Here is a 20,183-nt window from a genome sequence, read left to right on the forward strand (position 1 = left end):
ACATGATTAGAAGTCACTGACATTTGTCGCGTTGGCTAGCATACGAACTATGAAAGCAGTTTTCAGAATGTTTGTAGCATGAAGTCAGAAAATCGGAGGCCAGAGGGACATGTCACGTCGCAAAAGCACGGTCGGAAAGTTTGGTAAGTGTTGACGATCAACACCGTTTCTGTACTAGCCATTTGATGGCGGTAGTCAGCCATCAGTACGTAGATCACAGGTTGGTGGCATTTCATCTCTCCCGTCGGCGTACCCCGTCCGGTCCGGATCTCTAACTGGCGGATGTACCTTCTTTGAGCAACCTCCAGGGCCTGAACCGCGACGGCCGAGGTACGCAGACTGTACCAGACCGCCACGACGACATTATTAGCTGTGACTTATTCAGAAAGAGGGTTGGAGCTAATAGAACACCAGGCGGAGTTGCCCTCAAGTGCTTGCCTCGGCACCACTAGTGGGGAAGGACCGTTCAATTATTCTTCCGAGCAGTTCGTTTGTTTCGACTCGTAGCCGTTTGGAATTCTAAGAACTGGGGTTGACCTTTAACTCCGGAGAAGTTCTTCCGCTATAATCATGTCACAAACGAATTCGCAGTTGTTGTACGTCGTTCGCCCTCAAGCTAGGACGTGAAGACCAATATGCCGATCCGATCCAACTATCCAGATGTTGACCTTAGAGAATGTGATATCTTCTCATTCCTCTTCGACCGCACTGACAGGGAATTTCCAGACCACAAAGGTAAAGCTTTCTGAGCGCCCGTCCCGCATCTCTCTGACGCCAATCAAATAGTGATATTTCAAGACGCAAACGACACTTTGCAGCCCCTCACATTCGCCGACGTGCGTGGGAACGCCATCGACTTTGGCAAGGCTCTTCGAGATAATATAGGGCTCCAGACTGGGGACGTGATCGCGTTGTTCACACCAAACAGTATCGACGTTCCGTGCGTGATCCTGGGTGCGTTATGGGCCGGGGCTATCGTGTCTCCATCCAACCCTGGCTACACTGCGACCGAGCTCGAATATCAGCTAAGGGACAGCGGCGCAAAGTACTTGGTCACGCACATTTCTATCCTTCCCCTCGCCAGGCAGGTTTGTTCCAAAGTTGGAATCTCGGACTCACATATCTTCTTGGTTGGCAGGCCGTCAGAGGAGAAGACGGCGCCAAAGCATTGGACGTTGTTTAGAAGCAATAAGGCTTGGCAGGAGAATCAGTCTCCTGCAAGGCAACTGAGACCAAAGGAAGACCTGGCATTCCTCTCCTACTCATCCGGCACCACCGGGAAACCGAAAGGCGTCCAACTGACACACTACAACGTAACAGCCAACATTCAGCAGATGCGCGGTCAAGAACCAGTGTCATGGGATGGATCCATAACCGTACCCAATATTCCTAATGCGCCCAAAAGTGGCGACAAGATTCTTGCTTGCCTGCCATTCTTCCACATATATGGACTAACTTGCCTCATGATCAACCCTTTATATACTGGTGTCCACTGTGTCCTGATGGAGAGATTCGACATCGAGAGCTGGTGCCAGGTCGTCGACAAGCATCGAATCACTGTTGGCTATATTGTACCCCCCATTGTGTTGCTGCTTTGTAAGCACCCGGCCGTAGAAAAGTACGATTTGAGTTCACTCCGGATATGCTCCTCGGGGGCAGCTCCTCTGACCAGAGAGCTTGTGGAGGCAGCGTTCGCGAGAAAGAAGCTTCGGGTCAAGCAAGGATATGGAATGACGGAAACTTCACCAACACTGTTCGCAATGAGGTGGCAGGATTGGAGGGATAAGGTCGGCACCACCGGACTTCTTGTGCCCAACATGCTGGCAAAGTTTTGCACTGTACCCGAAGGTGAGAATGAAGGAGCAGTCGAGCTACCCAGAGGGGAGCTCGGGGAGCTCTACGTCATGGGCCCGAATATTTTTAAGGGCTATTATAAAAATCCTGCCGCGACTATGGCGTGTCTACATGATGACTGGTTTAGGACTGGCGATATCGGGTTTATGGATTCGGAAGGGAATCTAACTATCACCGACCGAGCAAAGGAGCTGATCAAATACAAAGGCTCTCAGGTGGCCCCTGCCGAGCTAGAAGGTGTTCTCGTGGATCATGAGCTAGTCGACGATGCTGCAGTAATCGGTGTGCCATTGCCCGGTCAGGGTACTGAAGGACCGCGGGCATACATTGTCAGAAAAGGCGGTATGTCCGCCGTACGAAAAGGAGACGAGGACAAAATCCATCAGTGGCTCAACAGCCGGGTTGCCAACTACAAGAAATTACGTGGTGGGATCGTATTCGTGGACACTATCCCCAAAAGTCCGAGCGGAAAGATCTTGAGAAGAGTCCTCAAAGATAGCATTAAGAAGGAATTGCAGCAGTCGGATTTGAGAGGAAAGCTATAGTGCACGAGGTAGGAATGATGTGAGGGCATTACTCACCGGAGTTGGGGCCCTAGTGAAGAAACAGTGATAAAGATCATTTTCCTCTGCCCAAAGAAAATTCCATGTACTAGCTGGAAACTGGAACTTATATAAAATATGGGACAAAAATTTGGGAGAGGCTAGGACTATCTATTGCACATCTGTTAAAGGAGACAAAAACTCACATTCGCTAGGACCTTCACATAAACCATTCAATGCATGTCAAAAGAGCATACACCCAAGCCGGCTGCGACGGGCACCTGGTGCGTGTCTCGCAACATTCCCCTTCTTGCGTAGGGCTCTTTCGTCTCTATGTTAGAAGTCCACCATCAATTATGGTGACGGAGCCGGTCTGAAAGCTCGCATCGTCGCACAGTAGATATGCAATGGCACTTGCGAGCTCCTTCCTGCAGAACTGACAGTTTTTCCAAGTTTTCGCTTTGATCGAGTCAATCTCGCTGAACCGGCATCCGCTCAACAGGTTGTTCAAAGATGTCAGGATACGTTCGCCGGGAAGATCGACAGCCTCCTCAACATAGCAGGGGTAATGGATACAAACGATAGTGTCAACAGCATGAGCGAGGCTAACTGGGACAAAATACTTGCAATCAATCTGACTGCACCAGCATTGCTTTCCAAATATGTCACCAAAGTGTTTTTGAAGCAGAGAAGCGGCTCAATAGTGAACATTTCGAGCAAGGCAGGTACGAGCGGGGCTGCCGCAGGGGCTGCATATACCGTAAGCAAACACGGAATAGTAAGCGGCGAAAAGACTTGAGGCTTTATATATGTCTGACGCCCAAGGTCAGGTTGGGCTGACAAAGAACATTGCATGGCGCTTCCACAACGAAGGTATTCGATGCAACGCCATCTGTCCCGGAGGTATGATTCTACGTTGCTCTGAGGTCCTTGGTCATCAAATGACGAATTATCTCTTAGGCGTCGCAACAAATATCACAAAATCCATTGACGTGTCCAAGATCGATAAGGAGGCAACCAAACTCATAGAGTCAGTGATGCACTAAATCGACCATGCATTCAAGTCTGTTGGCTGACAAAGACTCCAAAAGGCCTGTGGTGAGACTACATCAAGATGGCTTCATGAACAATGCGGCTGCTCCCAATTGCATCTCTAATTTGATGGCGTTCCTTGTCTCTGACGCAGCGTCCGGAATTAATGGCGCCATCATCCCAGCGGACAATGCCTGGAGTTGCATATGATTTTGCATGCCTCTTGACGACACACAGACGAATGCAGAATGGGCTAGCTAGAACATCTTCAACAGAGGCATGATAACGCCATACAAAGTCCCAATGACTACGAGAGTTCCTTTTATTCGTTCGTCTTTGAACTTCAAAAATAGTTGGTCAAAAGTTAGGCTTAGAAGTTCCACAACATTTCCCCAAGGGTCTTGCAAATACGCCGTTCTTTCTCCTCCGGCCAAGTCCATCTCGCCCACCACGCTTGCGCCTTTCTTGACTGCCTCCTTGACCTTTTCCTCCACATTTGGCACTGTGAGACAGAGGTGGAAGTAACCTCCTTTGGTGTAGGTTTCTGGGCCCCAGTCGATCCTTTTATGGGGTCCACTATACTTGGGTTCCGGAAACTCGAAGATTTCGAAACCCACGCCGTTGCCACAGGAGAGCAGAGCGATTTTCATCGCTTTGAACTCGGGTCCGTAGACTATTCAAGGGGTTAGAACCTGAACCATTCGGTGATCAAGCTTGAGACTGACTTTTAGCTGTTGATTCGCCAGTGCCCTCGGTACTCTTCGCAAGAGTTACCGGGACTTATCACGCGAAAGCCAAAGAGCTCAGTATACCACGCGACGGCTGCATCTGCATCTGGGACAGACACTGCGACATGATTAAAGTTCGCATTTAGAATGGGAGGCATGCTATGTTAGCTTTTGTAGACTTTACGCTTTCGCTTCTAGAGTCTCGCAAGAATGGAGAGACAGTGTTCCCTGAAAGTTCCAATATCCATCTGGTATATGCGCGCCACGAGCAAGGAAGAAATAGATTCCATTTCAGCTTCGAGAAAGCTGATAGTCGGATAAATCGATACGAAAAATGGCTGGGCCGTAGCGCAATATTTTCTGCCGACCAGAAGCGCGGTAAAGTGGAAAATTCTGGTGTTTTGTGCTACGATTCCACGAACTCCTGATGGCTTCTATCAGTCGCCCTTCTCCAGAGCCGGCCATCGGCAAAGAGTGCACAATGGGCTGTGTATCGAAAATTTCGATGGATTCTTTATTTTCTTCGGAATCGATCTGCTGTTAGTTTCTGCTCCTTGAATATCCCAGTTTAGACTCTAGCTCAAATTGACAGAAGATTATTAGTTTCTCTGGGCGTCTAGTACGGTGCCCATCCCCCGTCGATGGAGAGACCTGTACCGGAGATGTACCTGCTATGGTCACTAAGTAAAAAGGCTACTAGATCCCCAACTTCCTCAGGTGCGGCCACCCTCTCAATTGCTGGGCCTGGCAGGGCTGGAATTCCAAGCATTTGCAAAGCCCCTCTCAATATTGGTGTGTCTACCGGGCCCCTGAAATCAAAGTCAGCCGCCCTCGACGGGGCCGCCATGGAATTCAAGGTACTTACGGACAAATGCAGTTTACTCTGATCTCACGGTGACCGAGTTCTTTGGCAAGTGACTTCGTTAGGCCCAGCACCCCATGTTTAGCGGTCGCATAGCCTCCATCTTGCGGGAGTCCCAGCTTTGAATTGGCGCTGCCTGCTGTTACAATGCTACCACCATCTTTGAATCTCCCTGGCTGTAGCTGTGCCCGCAGGCAGTGGAAAAGACCTGTCAGGTTGACCCTGATCATACGATCCCATTCTTCATCCGTTACGTCAGCAATTCCATTCGGAAACCTTTTGGTGGGGGCGATGCCAGCGATATTGGCCACACCGTCGAAAGGTCCAAGGGCAGAAACGGCTGACGCGATCCAGGACTCGACGGCCTTAGAGTCTGCCACGTCCAGAGATTGTGTATGGATTTGTCCGCGCGCTGAAGGGAACTGCTCCTTCAAGGACTTTTCGAGGTCAGCAAGTGCTTCGACTTGAATGTCTGCTAGAGTCAGAGATGCTCCTTGGGAATAGAGGTGTTTTGTGACGGCAAGGCCAATCCCCGAGGCAGCACCGGTGACAGCGAAAACCTTTCCGGTGAAATCAAATGGGGCCTTTTTAGATGGATCCATCAGGGCTGTATCACCACTTATCGACACATCGGCTTAGACGATGGAATGGCAAGCTTTGTACGGCAATGTGCGAAGCATGAAGCTTGAGATCGAGGATGGAACATGTAAACTAACATCTAAGTATATCTTTCTGGGGGAGAATTTTTGGTCTCGGAGACTTACCTCAATTGGCACTAGTAACTTAAGTGAACTGGTAAGTTACTTGGGGAAAGACTGGGGCACCGAAGTGCTTATTTCGACTCGTAACGTACGAGCACTGCAGGTGTATTATGGCGCCGTACACGATCCCACGGAGAAGTAGCTGTGGGGTATACTATCCTTCCGGTAGAGCTCATCGCGTCTAAATCAGAACTCTGTCGGCATGACCGTATCTCGCAAAAGCCTTTCTCGGCTCTGTGATACTCCAAAAAGTGACCCTGCACCGCACCACTCGCCCTGGATTAAAGTGACCTAACATATAACATGATCCCTCTTGTAGAAGGCGTATCTTCATTCCCGAGAAGTCAATTGATGTCTCAGACCGTGTATGTTACATGGACCGACGGGGTCGCGTAGTGGCGAATCACTGAATGCGAGTCGTAGCAGGAAGGGGGCCTCAGACCATCGATTCGTAGAGTCTACTTGGCAGTCTGTTCCATGCAAAAGGTTACCCGCAAATTAAGAAAAGCGACCGAACCATCTCATCGCTTACTACGTCCCTCCATTGTTCTTTCTTGCCCGTTTGGTACCGTTCCAGAAGTGCCTCGAAAGAAAGACAGCCGGCCAGCATCATGGGCGACAGTGGAACGAGGCAAGTCGACGAGGAGTTTGAATACCCTGAGGCGAAGCCTGCTATCCCTCTTCGAATTTTGGACCAGTACCATTCGAAACCGTCGAAAGTGAGGATCGCTTGTGCCGGCGCAGGTGCATCGGGACTATGCCTGGCCTACAAACTACAGAGGATGCTGGTTCCAGGGTCCTGGGAGTTGAAGATATTCGAGAAAAACAGCGAGGTCGGTGGAACTTGGCTTGAAAATACTTATCCCGGAGTTGCGTGCGACATCCCTGCGCATATCTATACCTTTACTTTCGATCCCAAGCCGGACTGGTCTCAATACTATGCATCTGGTGAGGAGATCGAGAAGTACTTCAAGGGGTTTGCGGAGAAGCACAGCTGCTACAAATACATTACTTTCGAGACTAAAGTAGTCCAAGCCGAGTGGGACGACTCGGAAGGAATCTGGAAACTGACCCTCGAGAACCAGAAGACAAAAGAACAATGGCAGGACTGGGCGCACTGTTTTGTCAATGCCACAGGTACGGCCTTGCACGCTGGTAGGCTAACAAGGAAACTAAAACGAACAAAGGTATCTTGAACAACTGGAAATGGCCTGACATCCCTGGTCTTCATGAGTTCCGAGGCTCGTTAATGCACTCAGCGGCTTGGGACCACAATGTCGACTTCACTGACAAAGTCGTGGGTATCATCGGGACCGGATCTAGCAGCATTCAAATTGTTCCAGAACTGCAGAAAGTCTGCAAACAAGTACAAGTTTACATGCGAAGTCCGACATGGATCAGCGGTCCATTCGGAGCAGGGCCGATGAGCAACGACCTGACGAAAGAACAGAAGGACCAGTATAACTTCACCGAGGACGACAAGAAGAGATTTTCAGAGGACCCTGAGTATCATTTGGATTTTCGAAAGAGGACCGAGGCAGAATTCAATACGTTGTTTGGTGCATACCAGCAGGGATCTGAGCTAAACAACTATTTCCGCACGGTCCTCGCCGACCTAATGACGCAGAAGATTGGACCAGACCATCCGGAACTGAAAGACTTTATTATTCCAAAGTTCTCTCCCGGATGCCGCCGACTTACACCAGGAAGCGGGTTCTTGGAGGCCTTGATACAGCCCAATGTCGAGCCCATTGTCGGGTGTATCGAAAAGGTCACTGGCGACGGAATGACGGTGAAGGATTCCAAGGGTGTCAGCACTCATCGCAAGGTGGACGTGCTTGTTTGCGCCACTGGATTTCAACCTGCATTCAAACCTGTAATCAAGGTTATCAACGGTTTAGGAAAGTCGATCGACGAAGACTGGGCCACAGGACCTAACTTATATTTCGGAGTTTCAGCCCCTAGGTATGAGTCTGCCACCTTACACCAGCCAACATGACTTACGCTGTGACCAGATTTCCAAATTACTACACGATTGTAGGACCGGGAGCGACATGGTCCAATGGCACTTTGCTGCCTAGTATCGAAACGACCGTAGAGCATGCCGTCAAGCTCATGAGGAAAATGCAGCATGAAGGCATTAAGAGCATCGAGGTGAAGCAAGAGGCTGTCGACGAGATTTATAGTTATTTAGACGAATACCACAAGACCACTGTATGGCAAGAGGAATGCCGCAGCTGGTTCAAAGATGGTCGCATCAAGAACCGCATCTATCTGTGGCCTGGTTCGGTGAGTGGCCAACCCCTAATTGGTGCAATGTCGCTGACTCCTGAAGACAATTCACTTCTTGAAGACGATCAAAGACCCACGAATGGAGGACTATAACATGAACTACCGATTTAAGAATCGGTTTATGTACTTGGGGAATGGAAATGTCAAGGCAGTCTTGACCCGTGACGTAGCAGGTCTATCACCTTACATTCGGGCGAGTGACCATGAATGGTCTGTAGAATAGGTCTACGTTGGTAGCTGCATTGTCCCTTAAAGCAATTTTTAAACCTCCTATCGTGCATTATTCCTCAAGGCGGATCGTAGACGAACGTTTACGATCAACAAAATGTGTGAGGGTGTACATGCTCGGTGTCGGCTTCAATCGACGCCTCACGCGAGAAACGATTTATCTATATAGGGTTGTTTGGATGATGCTCTCTACGAAGTTATTGCCCCTGGATGAAACTCCATCCCAAGGCTTCTAATGACTAGTAGCCCAGCGCCCAAGTTTTTAACCACCCCCAACCAGCTTAAGCCCCCTCGGGGGAGCCCCATGAAACGAGCCAGGAATGCAGGCAAGTGTTATGGCTCCTAGAAGCCGATCTACCTCCTTCTAAAGTGTCGTAGATTTCGCTCCGACTCGTAATTGTCGAATTCGGATCATTTCCTGCCGAACATGCTGTTCTGGTTGGACACTCCAAAGGTCGCCCTAATGAGCATCGCTCTACTGCCGAGTAATCCTCAAGTGAAGCCCTAAATCGTGCCAGTTCTTGGGGCATTTTTGGAATCTCAAAATAGTCTCGATAGGAAGGTAATCTGTTGACTTGAGACTGCTTTCTCCCCACCTCTCCGAAGCACCTACAGCTTTTGAGCGATTGATTGGACGGCTGATTTCCTGCACAATGTCCGACGCCGCGAGTGAGGTCAAGCTGAAGAATTTCAACAGCATATTCAGCCTCGAGGGCAAAAACGCTGTAGTGACGGGTGGTTCAAGAGGTCTGGGGCTATATGTTGCATCTGGGTACGCACAGGGCAGCAATAAGGAAAGTGATCAGTGTAACATGGTTTGCTGATTGAGATTGTTAGATTTCTTCAAGCGGGCTGCTCAAAAGTCTTCATTACATCTCGGAAAGATAAAGCCTGCAAAGAGGCTGTGGCAGCGCTGAACTCCCTTCCCAACAAGAAGCCTGGTGCACAGGCAATCTCCATCCCGGCCGACTTGGCCCAGGTTTCTGAAATCCAACGACTCACGAAGGAGATCGCAAAACATACAGACTATATCGACATCCTCTTCGCTAATGCTGGGGCGACTTGGGGGGCACCATTCGGAAAACATCCTGAAGAGGCTTTCACGAAGGTTCTCAACCTGAACGTCAAAAGTATCTATTACATAGTACAAAACCTGGAACCCCTGTTGTCTAAGAATGCGACAACCAACAATCCTAGTCGGATAGTCATCAATGCGAGCGCTGCTGGGATCGGTGTTGGAAGTCTGGGTGAAAACGCGACGCACGCATACACCGTGTCCAAAGCTGCCGCCATTCATCTAGCAAAAATCCTTGCAGTGGAGCTCGGAGGACGAGGGATTGTTACAAATGCGATTGCACCAGGCTTTTACCTCACCAAAATGGCGGCGGGCCTCATCGAATTGACAGGAGGGCTTGCCGTCCAGGCAGCCAGGGCACCCAACAATCGACTTGGTCAGCCTGAGGACATTGCCGGACTAGTAGTCTTTTTATGCAGTCGTGCGAGTATGCACATCAATGGTGCCGTCATTACGACTGATGGCGGAGCTGTGCTTGGGAGCTCGAAGCTTTGAATGAGTGGGAAGTAGCTGTGGTCACATTGGTAAGGGGGACAGTAGCTTGGATATCCTAACATTGCATTGTTTCGGTCATGACCGGTTTTCCTATACTAGTTCATCCAGGCCAGGCGATTCTCCCGCAATTGTCATCGCAACCCTAGAGTGACCAGGGGACCAGGACTAGCAGTGGAAGCGACTAGGCGAGGCGCGAGGCTGAAAGGCAGATCTTTGCAACACGTCACCGTCAATAGCCCATTCAAATAAGCCTTTGTTGGAGGAAAAGACCTAGACAATGTAAGACAGATCATCCTCCAGAATCAAGTACAAATACCAAATATTTCAGGATTCCACCCACCAAACGACTAGCCATCACCGGAAACGCGATACTACACACTCTACCGCTGGGCGATTCTGCAAGGGAGCACTGAGATGAGTTTAGCCCGATGGGCTCAGGTCGAAGGACTTTTGCTATTTTCTCCAAGCTTTTTCTAAAAACTCTCTCACTGTCACAGGTTTGATGCCTGGAAAGTCATCATTCAGTGAATGAGCTGGCCTATGGTCAAGCATCCCAGCCTCGCACCACAGACCAAATTGGGAGAACAGCTTCCTGGCTTGATCATTTGGCCACGACTCATACACGTGCTTCTGGTTTGGAAGCTCTGTAATCTTTCCTACTCTCAAATCCTCAAGCGAGTCCCGATGGATCTCGAATTTAACACCTTTGATGAAAGAGGATGGTCAGCCCCTGGCGCTGCCTCAGTGCAATTACGCATTTGCTGAAAAGCCACACTTACCCTTCGCTTCCTCTGCGATCTGAATGAATTCGTTCCAAGTGACCTTGTCTCCAATTATATAGCTCTCTTTCGGCCATTTTGGCAGGCTTAGGCTGGCAATGGTGAACTTGGCAATATCGAAGGTATAGGTAAAGGTGACCGGCACGTCTCCAGAGCCGGGAATGCCAGCGACGTTTGATTGCATGTCCACGCAAATACATATGTTTGTCAAATATGATTTCACATGAGGGACGCCGTAGTAATCGAGAAAATATCCATTGTAGATTGCCATATACTCCAGAGACCGGGATTTTTCCATGGCGTCCATAATAACAAGTTTAGGCTTGATTTCGGGGATATGTGCCTGTCTGCATAGCCATGCTCATGTCAGTTACGGTACGCAGATCGGCCATGGCATGGCATCCGCATACTCGGGTCCATAATGAAAGCTCCCCCAAATGCTAGGAATATATCTAGTAACAGTATGTGCTTGGTCCGCTGCTTTGATCAGGTTGATTTCTGGTTGCAGTGCGGTCAAGTAGTTGATGCAGGATATCACTATCTCTACATTCTTATCCTGGAGCAATTGCGTTATCTCATCTGGATTATCGTAATCTATTGCAAGAATTGGATATCCCAATTCTTTCTCGAGATCGGGGTATTCCTTGTGAGGTCTTGTCAACGCCGCATAGGAAACATATAGTAACAGGGCACCCTCACCTGACGACTAAGGACGAATAGTGAAAACTCCGGATGCTCCCGAAATTCCTCGACGATAGCCCGGCCGAGGCCCGAGGTCCCCCCAGCTACGGCAACGACAGTCATATCTCTAGGTTTGATCCTCTACCTATGGCTCGCAGTTTCAGGCCTTGCTTCAAAGCCTATACTGGCAGTCTGTAGTCGGTGTCAACCATGTATTTAATGCACCAGATTTCATATCAACCCCGCAATACGAGTCGTAATGATACTGCAATGCGTTATCCTTGCCACACGCGGTTTTCCTCAGCCGAGGTTCATTTCGACGTCGTAGCTAGTAGATCCTCCCCTCCTCGCTCACCAGCTAGTGGTACCTGAGGTTTCTTCATCATCACATGCGCCATACAGACTTCATATTAAGGCCTTTCTACCTTTGTACTCTAATATTGAATGAGCCTTCTCTGTACGCCCTTTTGATTCCATTCCAAAGCTATCCCTTGCCTGCAAAAGGCGTGTGAGCTCATAACGGAACAATGAACTTCGACCTTCCCTCAGATCTAAAGCAATATCTTGATCGCCTCGACGAGTTCATCCACGAAAAGATACTCCCGTTGCAACGCAAAGATGACAATGAGCGGTTCTTTGACTATCGAAGAGAGGCGTCGAGGACTCAATGGACGAATCAAGGGCTGCCGACGCCGGAATGGGAAGATTTACTAGGGCAGGCAAAGCGCCTAGCAGATGAAGCCGGGTTCTTTCGATTTGCCTATCCAAAAGAGTACGGTGGATCGGGGTCAACGTCTCAGAACCTATATATGTGCGCCATCAGATATCACTTGGCAGCGAATCATGGAGGCGGCTTGGGCTTAGCAAATGACCTCCAAAATGAACATAGTGTCGTTGCTAATGACCCTGTAATACTGATGTTGCATTACTACGGAACACCGGAACAGCAGAAGCAATTTATTCCAGCAACGATCAAAGGAGAATTCCGCGCCACATTCGGCCTGACGGAAATATATCATGGCTCGGACGCGACGTTTCTTGATACCACTGCGACTCCAGTTGCTCTGGAGGGCGGTCAAGCTGGGTTCGAGATCAACGGAAACAAAAAATGGCAAACAGGGGCTCATCACGCAACTCATTTTCTCATCTTCGCCAGAACCTCGGGCCGAAAAGGTGCTGCGCGAGGCATTACGGCGTTTTTAGTACCCAAGGGAACTCCGGGTGTACAAATCGAGTCTTATCAGTGGGCAATGAATATGCCAACGGACCATGCTACAATACTCCTGGACAAAGTCCGTGTACCAGCTACTGCTATCCTCGGCCCCCTAGATGACGGCCTTTCAATAGCCCAGACATTTACACACGAAAATCGCATCCGACAAGCCAGCTCCAGCTGCGGTGCGACGCAATACTGCATTCAACGCAGTATCCAGTATGCCAAGGATCGAAATGTGTTTGGCAAGTCACTGTCGTCTCATCAAGCCATCCAATGGCCGTTGGTGGAGCTTGCAACCCAGGCCGAGATGCTCAGGCTACTAATACTTCAAACTGCTGTTGAGATGGATCAGATCGTGGCCGAATGCAAAGAATCAAATGCGAAACCATGGATTCGTATCGAAAAGGAACTGGGACACAAAATCGGAATGTGCAACTACTACGCCAACCGTCTCTGTACTCAGGCAGCAGACCGTGCGATGCAAATACACGGCGGGAATGGGTATTCGCGAGATTACCCTTTCGAGCATATCTGGCGGCACTTCAGGCGCTACCGTGTGACAGAAGGAAGTGAAGAAATCCAGATGAGGAAGATCGCCGCCTATTTGTTCGGGTACAAGTCGACTGGCAAAGAGCAACAACCTAAATTGTAAACGAGACTGCGATACTCTATTTCCCTGAGGACCAGGCTGTGATTACAACACAGAAAAAACTCAATCTCAATAAGAGCGTTGACTGAAATCGTCATCGCACACTCGCAGAATCACGGATACAGATCAAGCTCCGTGACGGCGCCCCGAGTCGGGTAGGAGAGAAGCTGTTGGCGGTCGAGTAGATTGGTTTGGCTATCGACAAAAGCACGTCTGGCATCAGACCTACTGCAAGTTCTTACCGATGGTGGTGTGGAATACATCGTATCCACATGATCACAGTGCGCATAACTCTCGGATCATGAAATGTGGTCAAAGAAAGAGAAGTCTTATTGTTACTGATATTCTATATTTGGCCCATGACACCTGAATTGAAACACTTCCATGCAAAGAAAACCAGTTTTGAAGGACTTGGCGTGCTATCACCCAGGCGAAGACATCATCCGACCACTCCTTGGGGGAGAGAGGGTTCTGACCCAGGACTTATCGAAACAGAATTGGAGCAACTCTGGAGTCAATGCTACAACACTTGCATGATTTGGACCAGCAACCAAGCCAAAATCGGGGGCCATGTCCTTAACTACTAACGAATAGGATAAGCAAAGACGGCAATTCAATCCATCATACCGTTGTTACTTGCGAGAGGGTATCTAAGGTGTCATCCAAGGACATGATTCTTGGTTCAGAAGGACTGCATCCGGTATTTCACCATTTGCCCCGTTGAGGACCTAATTCTACCTGCTGCCCAACCTACTGCCTTTGCGAAACTCTCGGATAGGATCAGTGACAATTCTTGCTATCAATCAAGTCAATAAATGATGCCCCTGACAAGGTATGGATGGCCAGGCACGGGATTATGGGACTTTTCATGTTTACCTAGGTTTGTTGCCAAGCTCGTTATCCAAAACAGACTTGAAATTTTGCATTTTGACCATTCTTCTATCTCAAGGGTACCCAGAAATATACCTCCTGCATTTTTAGACCCGCGGCAGTCTTCTGCTGAGCGTATGTATCGTCTAGTCTGACGCGTGCTTTGCCAAGCGCGTGCAAGCCCCATGCGAACCAGAAGCAATACTCGTGCGTTCCTCTTCGGGTAAGATCCAGAATGACAACTTCAGCTATGATTTCAACCTACATGTTAGGTAGTCATAGGCTTCAGCTCGCCTCTCAGACGACCATTAGCAGTGCCAGAGACTTCCATCATCGAGTGAAGTACATTGTAGCCAGCCTCTTCCGATGCCTCCTTAAAATGATCTCGTACAAATTCTGGAGTGTATTTTCCCTGCTGTGTCCAAACACCAAGAGTTTCTCCAATGAAGTACCTGCCAAAGCTGGCCCCGTGAGCATAGATGAATTCGCCCGTGGTCTTGCAGGATTCATGCAACAGCCACACCACTACTGGTGCAACGGCCCATGCGGGCATCGCTGAACTCAACCACTTGATCATCTCAGCGTCTCTGATAGTTCCCTCCATCATCGGTGTAAAAGCGCCAGGAGCTATTGCGTTGGACTGTATGCCGTATTGAGCACCTTCAACAGCCAACGAATTCGACAGAGCGTAAAGAGTGCCTTTGGCACAAGCATAGGCCGCCATGTGCATGGGACCAAGGACGCCAGAGGAAGAGACCATGATGATGCGGCCGTAGCGCTGATTCTTGAAATGTGGCCACGCTGCTTGTGTGATCAACCAGGCGCCCCTCGAAGTGGGAGGTCATTACTTGACGAAAGTCATCCCTAGAATATTCATCACAAGCACGCGACATGAAGTTTCCCGCATTGTTGACGATAATATCGATCCTGCCAAACTCGTTGATTGCTTGCGCAACAATCTTTTGAGCGTTTTCGGGGTCGGCCACGCTTGCGATGCACTGGGTTGATACTCCACCAGCCTTGGAGATGATATCACTGGTCTGCTGGGCTCGTTCTGTAGAGATGTCGTTGACTACTACCTTTGCACCGCGTTTAGCCAGTAGCAAGGCATATTCGCGACCACAGCCTGCTCCAGCTCCTGTGACGATTGCCACTCTGCCATCGAATCGTAACTCTTCTTTCGGATCGATTGCCATTGTTCGCCTTGTTGCTCCGTTGTGTTCAGATTGGCCAATGCCTGAGTTGAGCTGAAAAGAGGCACGTCTTGAAATGGGTGTGAGGACATTGAAACAACTCTTGTCCGAGTAAAGATTTTGCGCAAATACAAGAATTGATTGACTAGCCCAGTCGACAGGCTGAATTATATTATACGAGTCGGGTGTTTCGAGGCCCGCCTCTCCTTCCTATTGGCCAACCACGTGACGTGACGTTGCCAAGGCAATGTTACGTGAGGCAGTTGGCCTGGCAATGTTGCAACTTGCCCCCCCCCCTTCCTTTTCAGTCTTGCTCTCTTGTTAGATAGGACAATAACGCATTCCTTCACTAGACTCCACAGTCTATCACTTCCGCGCTCTACGCTCTGTCGCGAGCCTGTAAGGCCTGTGAAAAGGCGAAAGTTAACACTGGAGCGACTGTGGATGCATTTCGAGTACTTCCGGCAGGATGGAAAGGGTGTCCAGGTTCTTTTACGAGACTCTGGGGGGTTCCCTGCCCGCATTTAGTTCGCCGGCGAGTCCTGGATTGGGATGCCCTCAGAGTCGGCGTTGAACAGCCTCCACAGGTTCAGTCTCGCCACAGATTTGATTCTCCGGGCAATCAACGAATGCCAAGCGAGCTTGAGCGGGTGGATTGCGGGATTCAACGAATGAGGAGTTAGGTGTTGAACAAATGGTGACCTATCGTTCATGGCAGACCCACTCATTCTGTAGCACTCGCTTACTAGCCTGCAACACCATTGACAGGCAACAACGCCAAAGTACACCACGGAGATAGATATATAGATAGGCTCTATCCTGCACTCATGAGGAGAGCCAGAGCACTCTTTGGTTCCGCCAGACTGCCGGTACTCACCGAAGAACTGATATCTCTTCCCTCGGCGGAGAAGCGAGCTGGTGATCCCGATGATGTTGCCTTTGTTGTCGGATTTCTGGTTTCTGAGGAAGCCCAGTGGATCAACTGGAGCCTTCCTAGTGGCAGAGGCGGCTCAAGACTTTTGGGCTGCTTTGCTGGGTTAGAGGGCCTCAATACAAGATCCCAAGTGACAGCCAGTCTTTCCTTATGCGGAAGAAGAACCGCTACAGACTGCTTGAATCAGGGAAATCCACCACGATTGCTCTATCCAACCAATGAACATCGCTATGAAAGGAGTCAGCATGACCTTGGGAGGACAGATACCGCGGGCCCTGGCAGTGAGTTCTTCCCTTCAAGCCAAAGTAGAAGTTTCGTATGATATGGAGGGTTAGCCCCGATGCGTGATAAAAAGATGAGGTGTCCAAATCGTAGCTCTGCGATTGATGTAGAACATTCACACTTTTGCTGACCAATGGATGTTGAGGAAATTTGTGCTCCAAAGGATGTGAAACTGTTGGCTTACCAGTGGTCTGACTTAAATTTTTTTGCTGAATTTCGACTCGTATGTTCCGACGAGGGGGTTAAGATCGTTCTCGGACTACTTGCCCAGCACGCCATGGGGAATCGGCTTGTAAGGAACTAAGTCAGACCGCCCCTGATACACGTCCGGGTGTGCTTCGATAACGGCCCTCGGAACATCGGATAAAGAAAGGGCTTTCTAATAACTTATACTTTCTGATTTCTCACCTCTTGGTTCAACAAATATGCACCTCGTTGGCTTTACGCCGTGTCGCGACCTACAACACCAGCAATACACGGTCTCCCCAACTCCACACTGATCCTCACCATGTTACAAAAGCTCCATTCGCAAGCCGAGCTCTTGAAGACTTCGTTCAATGCCCTCTCCGGGGAGGCCAAGCTCGGTACTTGCATTTCTCTTTTGGGCGTATTTGCCTTCACATATTGGTGGCTCTTCACGCCTCGATATCCGAAAGCTCCGACTTTGAGGGTTTCAAAGAAACCATGGATCTTTGGAGAGCTTGAAGATGCAAAATTATATGTGACCAACAGCATCGACTTGCTTCAGATTGGCTGGGAGCAGTACTCGAAGCATGGTACCAACTATTTGCTCAACACGCCCAAAGGAAAAATTTACATCGTTGCGCCAAGATACATGGATGAAGTTCGTCGCGCACCAGAGACACACGTTGATAACACTATTGCAAACAGCCAGGTATATTGCTTCGTCTCCGTATCTTCAGTTGAAACCATTGTCTAACGGACGGGTGTCTTTTCTAGCTGACCCAAGTAGCCTGGACGCTCCACCGCCGTCTTGCGTGGGACCAATTCCATTTTCATACACCTATCAGCAAAAGTCTCACCGAGAGCTTAGGCCCAAGGCTTTTGGATGTCGTGGAAGAGGCCAAGATGAGCATAAAGGACTACATTGGTTCCGAGAAGGGTATGGAAGCATATTCACAAAGTAGTGATACTGCATTTGCGTTCACCTTCTAACCTTGATGGCTTGCAGATTGGACTCCGAAGAAAATGTACCCCGTGGGCTTCGAGATTGTCACACGTACAGCCAATAGATTGCTGTTTGGCGAGAAACTGGCACGAGATAAGGAATTCCAGGATCTCTCCGTAAACTACACGAATGTCCTTTTCGGTGGAGCAGAGATGATCCGCAGTTGGCCGAATTTTGTCAAGCCCTTTATAATGTGGCTGCGGACGGATATCTATAGCGCACAAGCTATAGCCAGAAAACATTTATATCCCGTCATCGACCAGCGCATCAAAGCGGAAGATGCTTACAATCGAGCCGGTCGGCAAGCAGAGTGGAAGAAGATTAAGCCTGATGATGCAATCCAATGGGTTCTCGACGTGGCACCCCCCGACCAGCGAAAAGCGGACATCACAGTTTATCGGATGCTACATATCAACATTGCGGCAATTCATACGAGTAGCATTACCCTGCTTGAGGCGTTTTACTTCCTGGCTATTTTCCCAGAGTTTCATGATGAACTCCGAGATGAGATTGTCCGCGTGTTCCGCCAGGAGAAGAAATGGACTAAACAGGCTTTGACACACCTGATGAAACTCGATAGTTTTCTTACAGAAGCTCTTCGATTCTGTCCCTTCACTGCTCGTAAGTTTAAAAGGAGAACGACGTACGTAACGATGGTATACTGACTTATCAACAGTGAAAATGCAGCGATATACGGTTAAAGATTGGACCTTGAGTGATGGTACTGTCATTCCTAAAGGGGTCTATTTTTGGTGCAATTTTACCGCACTATCCCTAGATGAAGACACATACAAGGATGCGCATCGATTCGACCCTTGGAGGATGTATCGCAAGAGACAAGAGCCAGGACAAGCAAACCAGCACCAGTTTGTGATGACTTCCGACACTAACTTGACCTTTGGGCACGGCAAGAAAGCATGCCCCGGTCGTTTCTTTGCAGCCAACGAAATTAAAATATTGATGGCTCTGCTAATTACAAACTACGAGATCCGCTGCACGAATATTCGAGGAGTCGAGGAGATTCGAAGAGGTGGATGGATCAACATTACGAAGAATCCCATCAACCATCCTATCGTCGACTTCAAACCCAGAGACGACCAAATTCCCGAAGATATCAGACACTTATTCCTGGATATCTAATGCCTGATACATCAACTATTCTTGTATCGTACGACACTGCCCCTGGGGTTCCAGGAAGATCAAGTCCCAAGAGAGATGGTTGTGTTTTATTTCCTCCTAAGCACGATACTGGGATGTTACAGCAGGCTTATTGAGCCTAAATTTTTGATTCACCATGCCTCATCTGGCGTAATCACTATAGTAACGAGAGAAACGGCTTACCAGTCCTGATCGTTTTTACAATCCCTCTGTAGAAGAAAGTGCATCAAGACTAAAATGTACGCTTGGATAGATCAAGCCAATCACCTATCTTCTTCAGGCAAAGTCGTATCTTTCGACTCCCATGAATACTGCTCCCACAAAGAAGTTCTGCGGGAAGGTTGTAGCAATTACCGGTGCTACATCAGGAACCGGCTTCGCGTTGGCGGAGCCGCTGTACGAGCAAGGCGCATCTCTTGCTGTCAGCGGCCGAAATGCACAACGACTGGAAGTTCTTTCGCAAGCACTGAGCAAGCAGCAGAATGTACCTGAACAGCGGTTCATTGCAACCATCGTCGACGTAGGAAAAGAAGCGGCACAGGTAGATGCCTGGGTCGAGCAAATAATTTCGATTTTCGGGAAGCTAGACTGCGCTGCGAATGTCGCAGGTGGCTCAGCTGGGGAAAGTTTCTCTCTGGTGGCTGAGAAGATGGACGAAGAGTTCGAAGCGGCCATGGATACGAATCTTCGAGGAGTCATCAACTGCATGCGAGCTCAGATCCCTCACTTAGGGAGGGGCTCTTCTGTAGTCAATGTGAGCTCAGGCTCCGCCATCAGAGGGATTCTAGGCTTGAGTCTTTACTCGGCCGCCAAAGCCGGCGTAAACAATCTCACGAAGACAGCGGCACATGAATACGGGCCTCAAGGCGTCAGGTTCAACGTGGTAAACCCAGGCCTCATCTTGTCGCCCACCGTGCAAAATCTGGGATCAGAATTTCCACGACGTCTTATTGAAACCACTCCTTTGAGGCGTGCGGCCGAACCTGTGGAAATTGCTCGATCGGTGGCGTATCTGCTAGGAGACGACTCCAGTTTCCAGACCGGTTGCATCATGAATGTGGACGGAGGCTATTTGACAGGAATCGCGGCGTTCTGGGCCTAGGGCAAACCTATACTCTACAGGTCGATTGAATTAGAGCTTTGAGGGCAACATGGTTTCTACGTCCTGCTGTCGTATGTGCTTATTTTACAGATGACGCCGATTATCTCGAAAAGCCGCTCAGCACCCGTCAGGAATAATCCAGGCTACCGCCGGTCATCAGGATTGACTGTTTCTCCAAGTGCTGAAGAAATACAAATGTGCCCATAGTCGGGACGATCATTACGTCAGATTTTTTTAAAAAAATGGTTATAGGGTTTGGTG

The 20,183-nt window shown here is 49.2% G+C and overlaps 11 protein-coding genes across 11 annotated transcripts; 7 read left to right on the top strand and 4 right to left on the bottom strand.

Moving 5' to 3' along the window:
* Positions 1-635: 635 nt before the first annotated feature.
* Z518_03511 (uncharacterized protein) lies at positions 636-2,399 on the top strand (the record flags this gene model as incomplete). Its single annotated transcript, XM_013420536.1, has 2 exons — positions 636-735; positions 787-2,399. 2 exons carry the CDS (start codon positions 636-638, stop codon positions 2,397-2,399), a joined length of 1,713 nt encoding a protein of 570 aa, XP_013275990.1.
* A 233-nt stretch (positions 2,400-2,632) lies between these two features.
* Positions 2,633-3,638, top strand: Z518_03512 (uncharacterized protein; the record flags this gene model as incomplete). Its single annotated transcript, XM_013420537.1, has 6 exons — positions 2,633-2,680; positions 2,737-2,792; positions 2,850-3,174; positions 3,227-3,299; positions 3,357-3,426; positions 3,488-3,638. The coding sequence occupies 6 exons, from the start codon at positions 2,633-2,635 to the stop codon at positions 3,636-3,638; spliced, it is 723 nt and encodes a 240-aa protein (XP_013275991.1).
* Positions 3,639-3,685: 47 nt separating this feature from the next.
* Positions 3,686-4,314, bottom strand: Z518_03513 (uncharacterized protein; the record flags this gene model as incomplete). The annotated part of the gene is made up of 2 exons (XM_013420538.1): positions 3,686-4,101; positions 4,203-4,314. The coding sequence occupies 2 exons, from the start codon at positions 4,312-4,314 to the stop codon at positions 3,686-3,688; spliced, it is 528 nt and encodes a 175-aa protein (XP_013275992.1).
* A 458-nt stretch (positions 4,315-4,772) lies between these two features.
* Positions 4,773-5,620, bottom strand: Z518_03514 (uncharacterized protein; the record flags this gene model as incomplete). The annotated part of the gene is made up of 2 exons (XM_013420539.1): positions 4,773-4,965; positions 5,022-5,620. The coding sequence occupies 2 exons, from the start codon at positions 5,618-5,620 to the stop codon at positions 4,773-4,775; spliced, it is 792 nt and encodes a 263-aa protein (XP_013275993.1).
* A 770-nt stretch (positions 5,621-6,390) lies between these two features.
* Positions 6,391-8,294, top strand: Z518_03515 (uncharacterized protein; the record flags this gene model as incomplete). Its single annotated transcript, XM_013420540.1, has 4 exons — positions 6,391-6,916; positions 6,967-7,744; positions 7,795-8,068; positions 8,115-8,294. 4 exons carry the CDS (start codon positions 6,391-6,393, stop codon positions 8,292-8,294), a joined length of 1,758 nt encoding a protein of 585 aa, XP_013275994.1.
* A 658-nt stretch (positions 8,295-8,952) lies between these two features.
* Z518_03516 (uncharacterized protein) lies at positions 8,953-9,869 on the top strand (the record flags this gene model as incomplete). Its single annotated transcript, XM_013420541.1, has 2 exons — positions 8,953-9,071; positions 9,137-9,869. The coding sequence occupies 2 exons, from the start codon at positions 8,953-8,955 to the stop codon at positions 9,867-9,869; spliced, it is 852 nt and encodes a 283-aa protein (XP_013275995.1).
* Positions 9,870-10,322: 453 nt separating this feature from the next.
* On the bottom strand, positions 10,323-11,452 carry Z518_03517 (uncharacterized protein; the record flags this gene model as incomplete). The annotated part of the gene is made up of 4 exons (XM_013420542.1): positions 10,323-10,573; positions 10,649-10,995; positions 11,059-11,291; positions 11,348-11,452. The coding sequence occupies 4 exons, from the start codon at positions 11,450-11,452 to the stop codon at positions 10,323-10,325; spliced, it is 936 nt and encodes a 311-aa protein (XP_013275996.1).
* Positions 11,453-11,856: 404 nt separating this feature from the next.
* Positions 11,857-13,197, top strand: Z518_03518 (uncharacterized protein; the record flags this gene model as incomplete). The annotated part of the gene is made up of 1 exon (XM_013420543.1): positions 11,857-13,197. One exon carries the CDS (start codon positions 11,857-11,859, stop codon positions 13,195-13,197), a length of 1,341 nt encoding a protein of 446 aa, XP_013275997.1.
* A 1,135-nt stretch (positions 13,198-14,332) lies between these two features.
* Positions 14,333-15,260, bottom strand: Z518_03519 (uncharacterized protein; the record flags this gene model as incomplete). The annotated part of the gene is made up of 2 exons (XM_013420544.1): positions 14,333-14,865; positions 14,918-15,260. The coding sequence occupies 2 exons, from the start codon at positions 15,258-15,260 to the stop codon at positions 14,333-14,335; spliced, it is 876 nt and encodes a 291-aa protein (XP_013275998.1).
* A 1,721-nt stretch (positions 15,261-16,981) lies between these two features.
* On the top strand, positions 16,982-18,802 carry Z518_03520 (uncharacterized protein; the record flags this gene model as incomplete). The annotated part of the gene is made up of 4 exons (XM_013420545.1): positions 16,982-17,368; positions 17,434-17,596; positions 17,666-18,283; positions 18,339-18,802. 4 exons carry the CDS (start codon positions 16,982-16,984, stop codon positions 18,800-18,802), a joined length of 1,632 nt encoding a protein of 543 aa, XP_013275999.1.
* A 322-nt stretch (positions 18,803-19,124) lies between these two features.
* Z518_03521 (uncharacterized protein) lies at positions 19,125-19,922 on the top strand (the record flags this gene model as incomplete). Its single annotated transcript, XM_013420546.1, has 1 exon — positions 19,125-19,922. The coding sequence occupies one exon, from the start codon at positions 19,125-19,127 to the stop codon at positions 19,920-19,922; it is 798 nt and encodes a 265-aa protein (XP_013276000.1).
* Positions 19,923-20,183: the final 261 nt, after the last annotated feature.

Source organism: Rhinocladiella mackenziei (genome assembly GCF_000835555.1).
Source record: "Rhinocladiella mackenziei CBS 650.93 unplaced genomic scaffold supercont1.2, whole genome shotgun sequence".
Lineage (NCBI taxonomy): Eukaryota > Fungi > Ascomycota > Eurotiomycetes > Chaetothyriales > Herpotrichiellaceae > Rhinocladiella > Rhinocladiella mackenziei.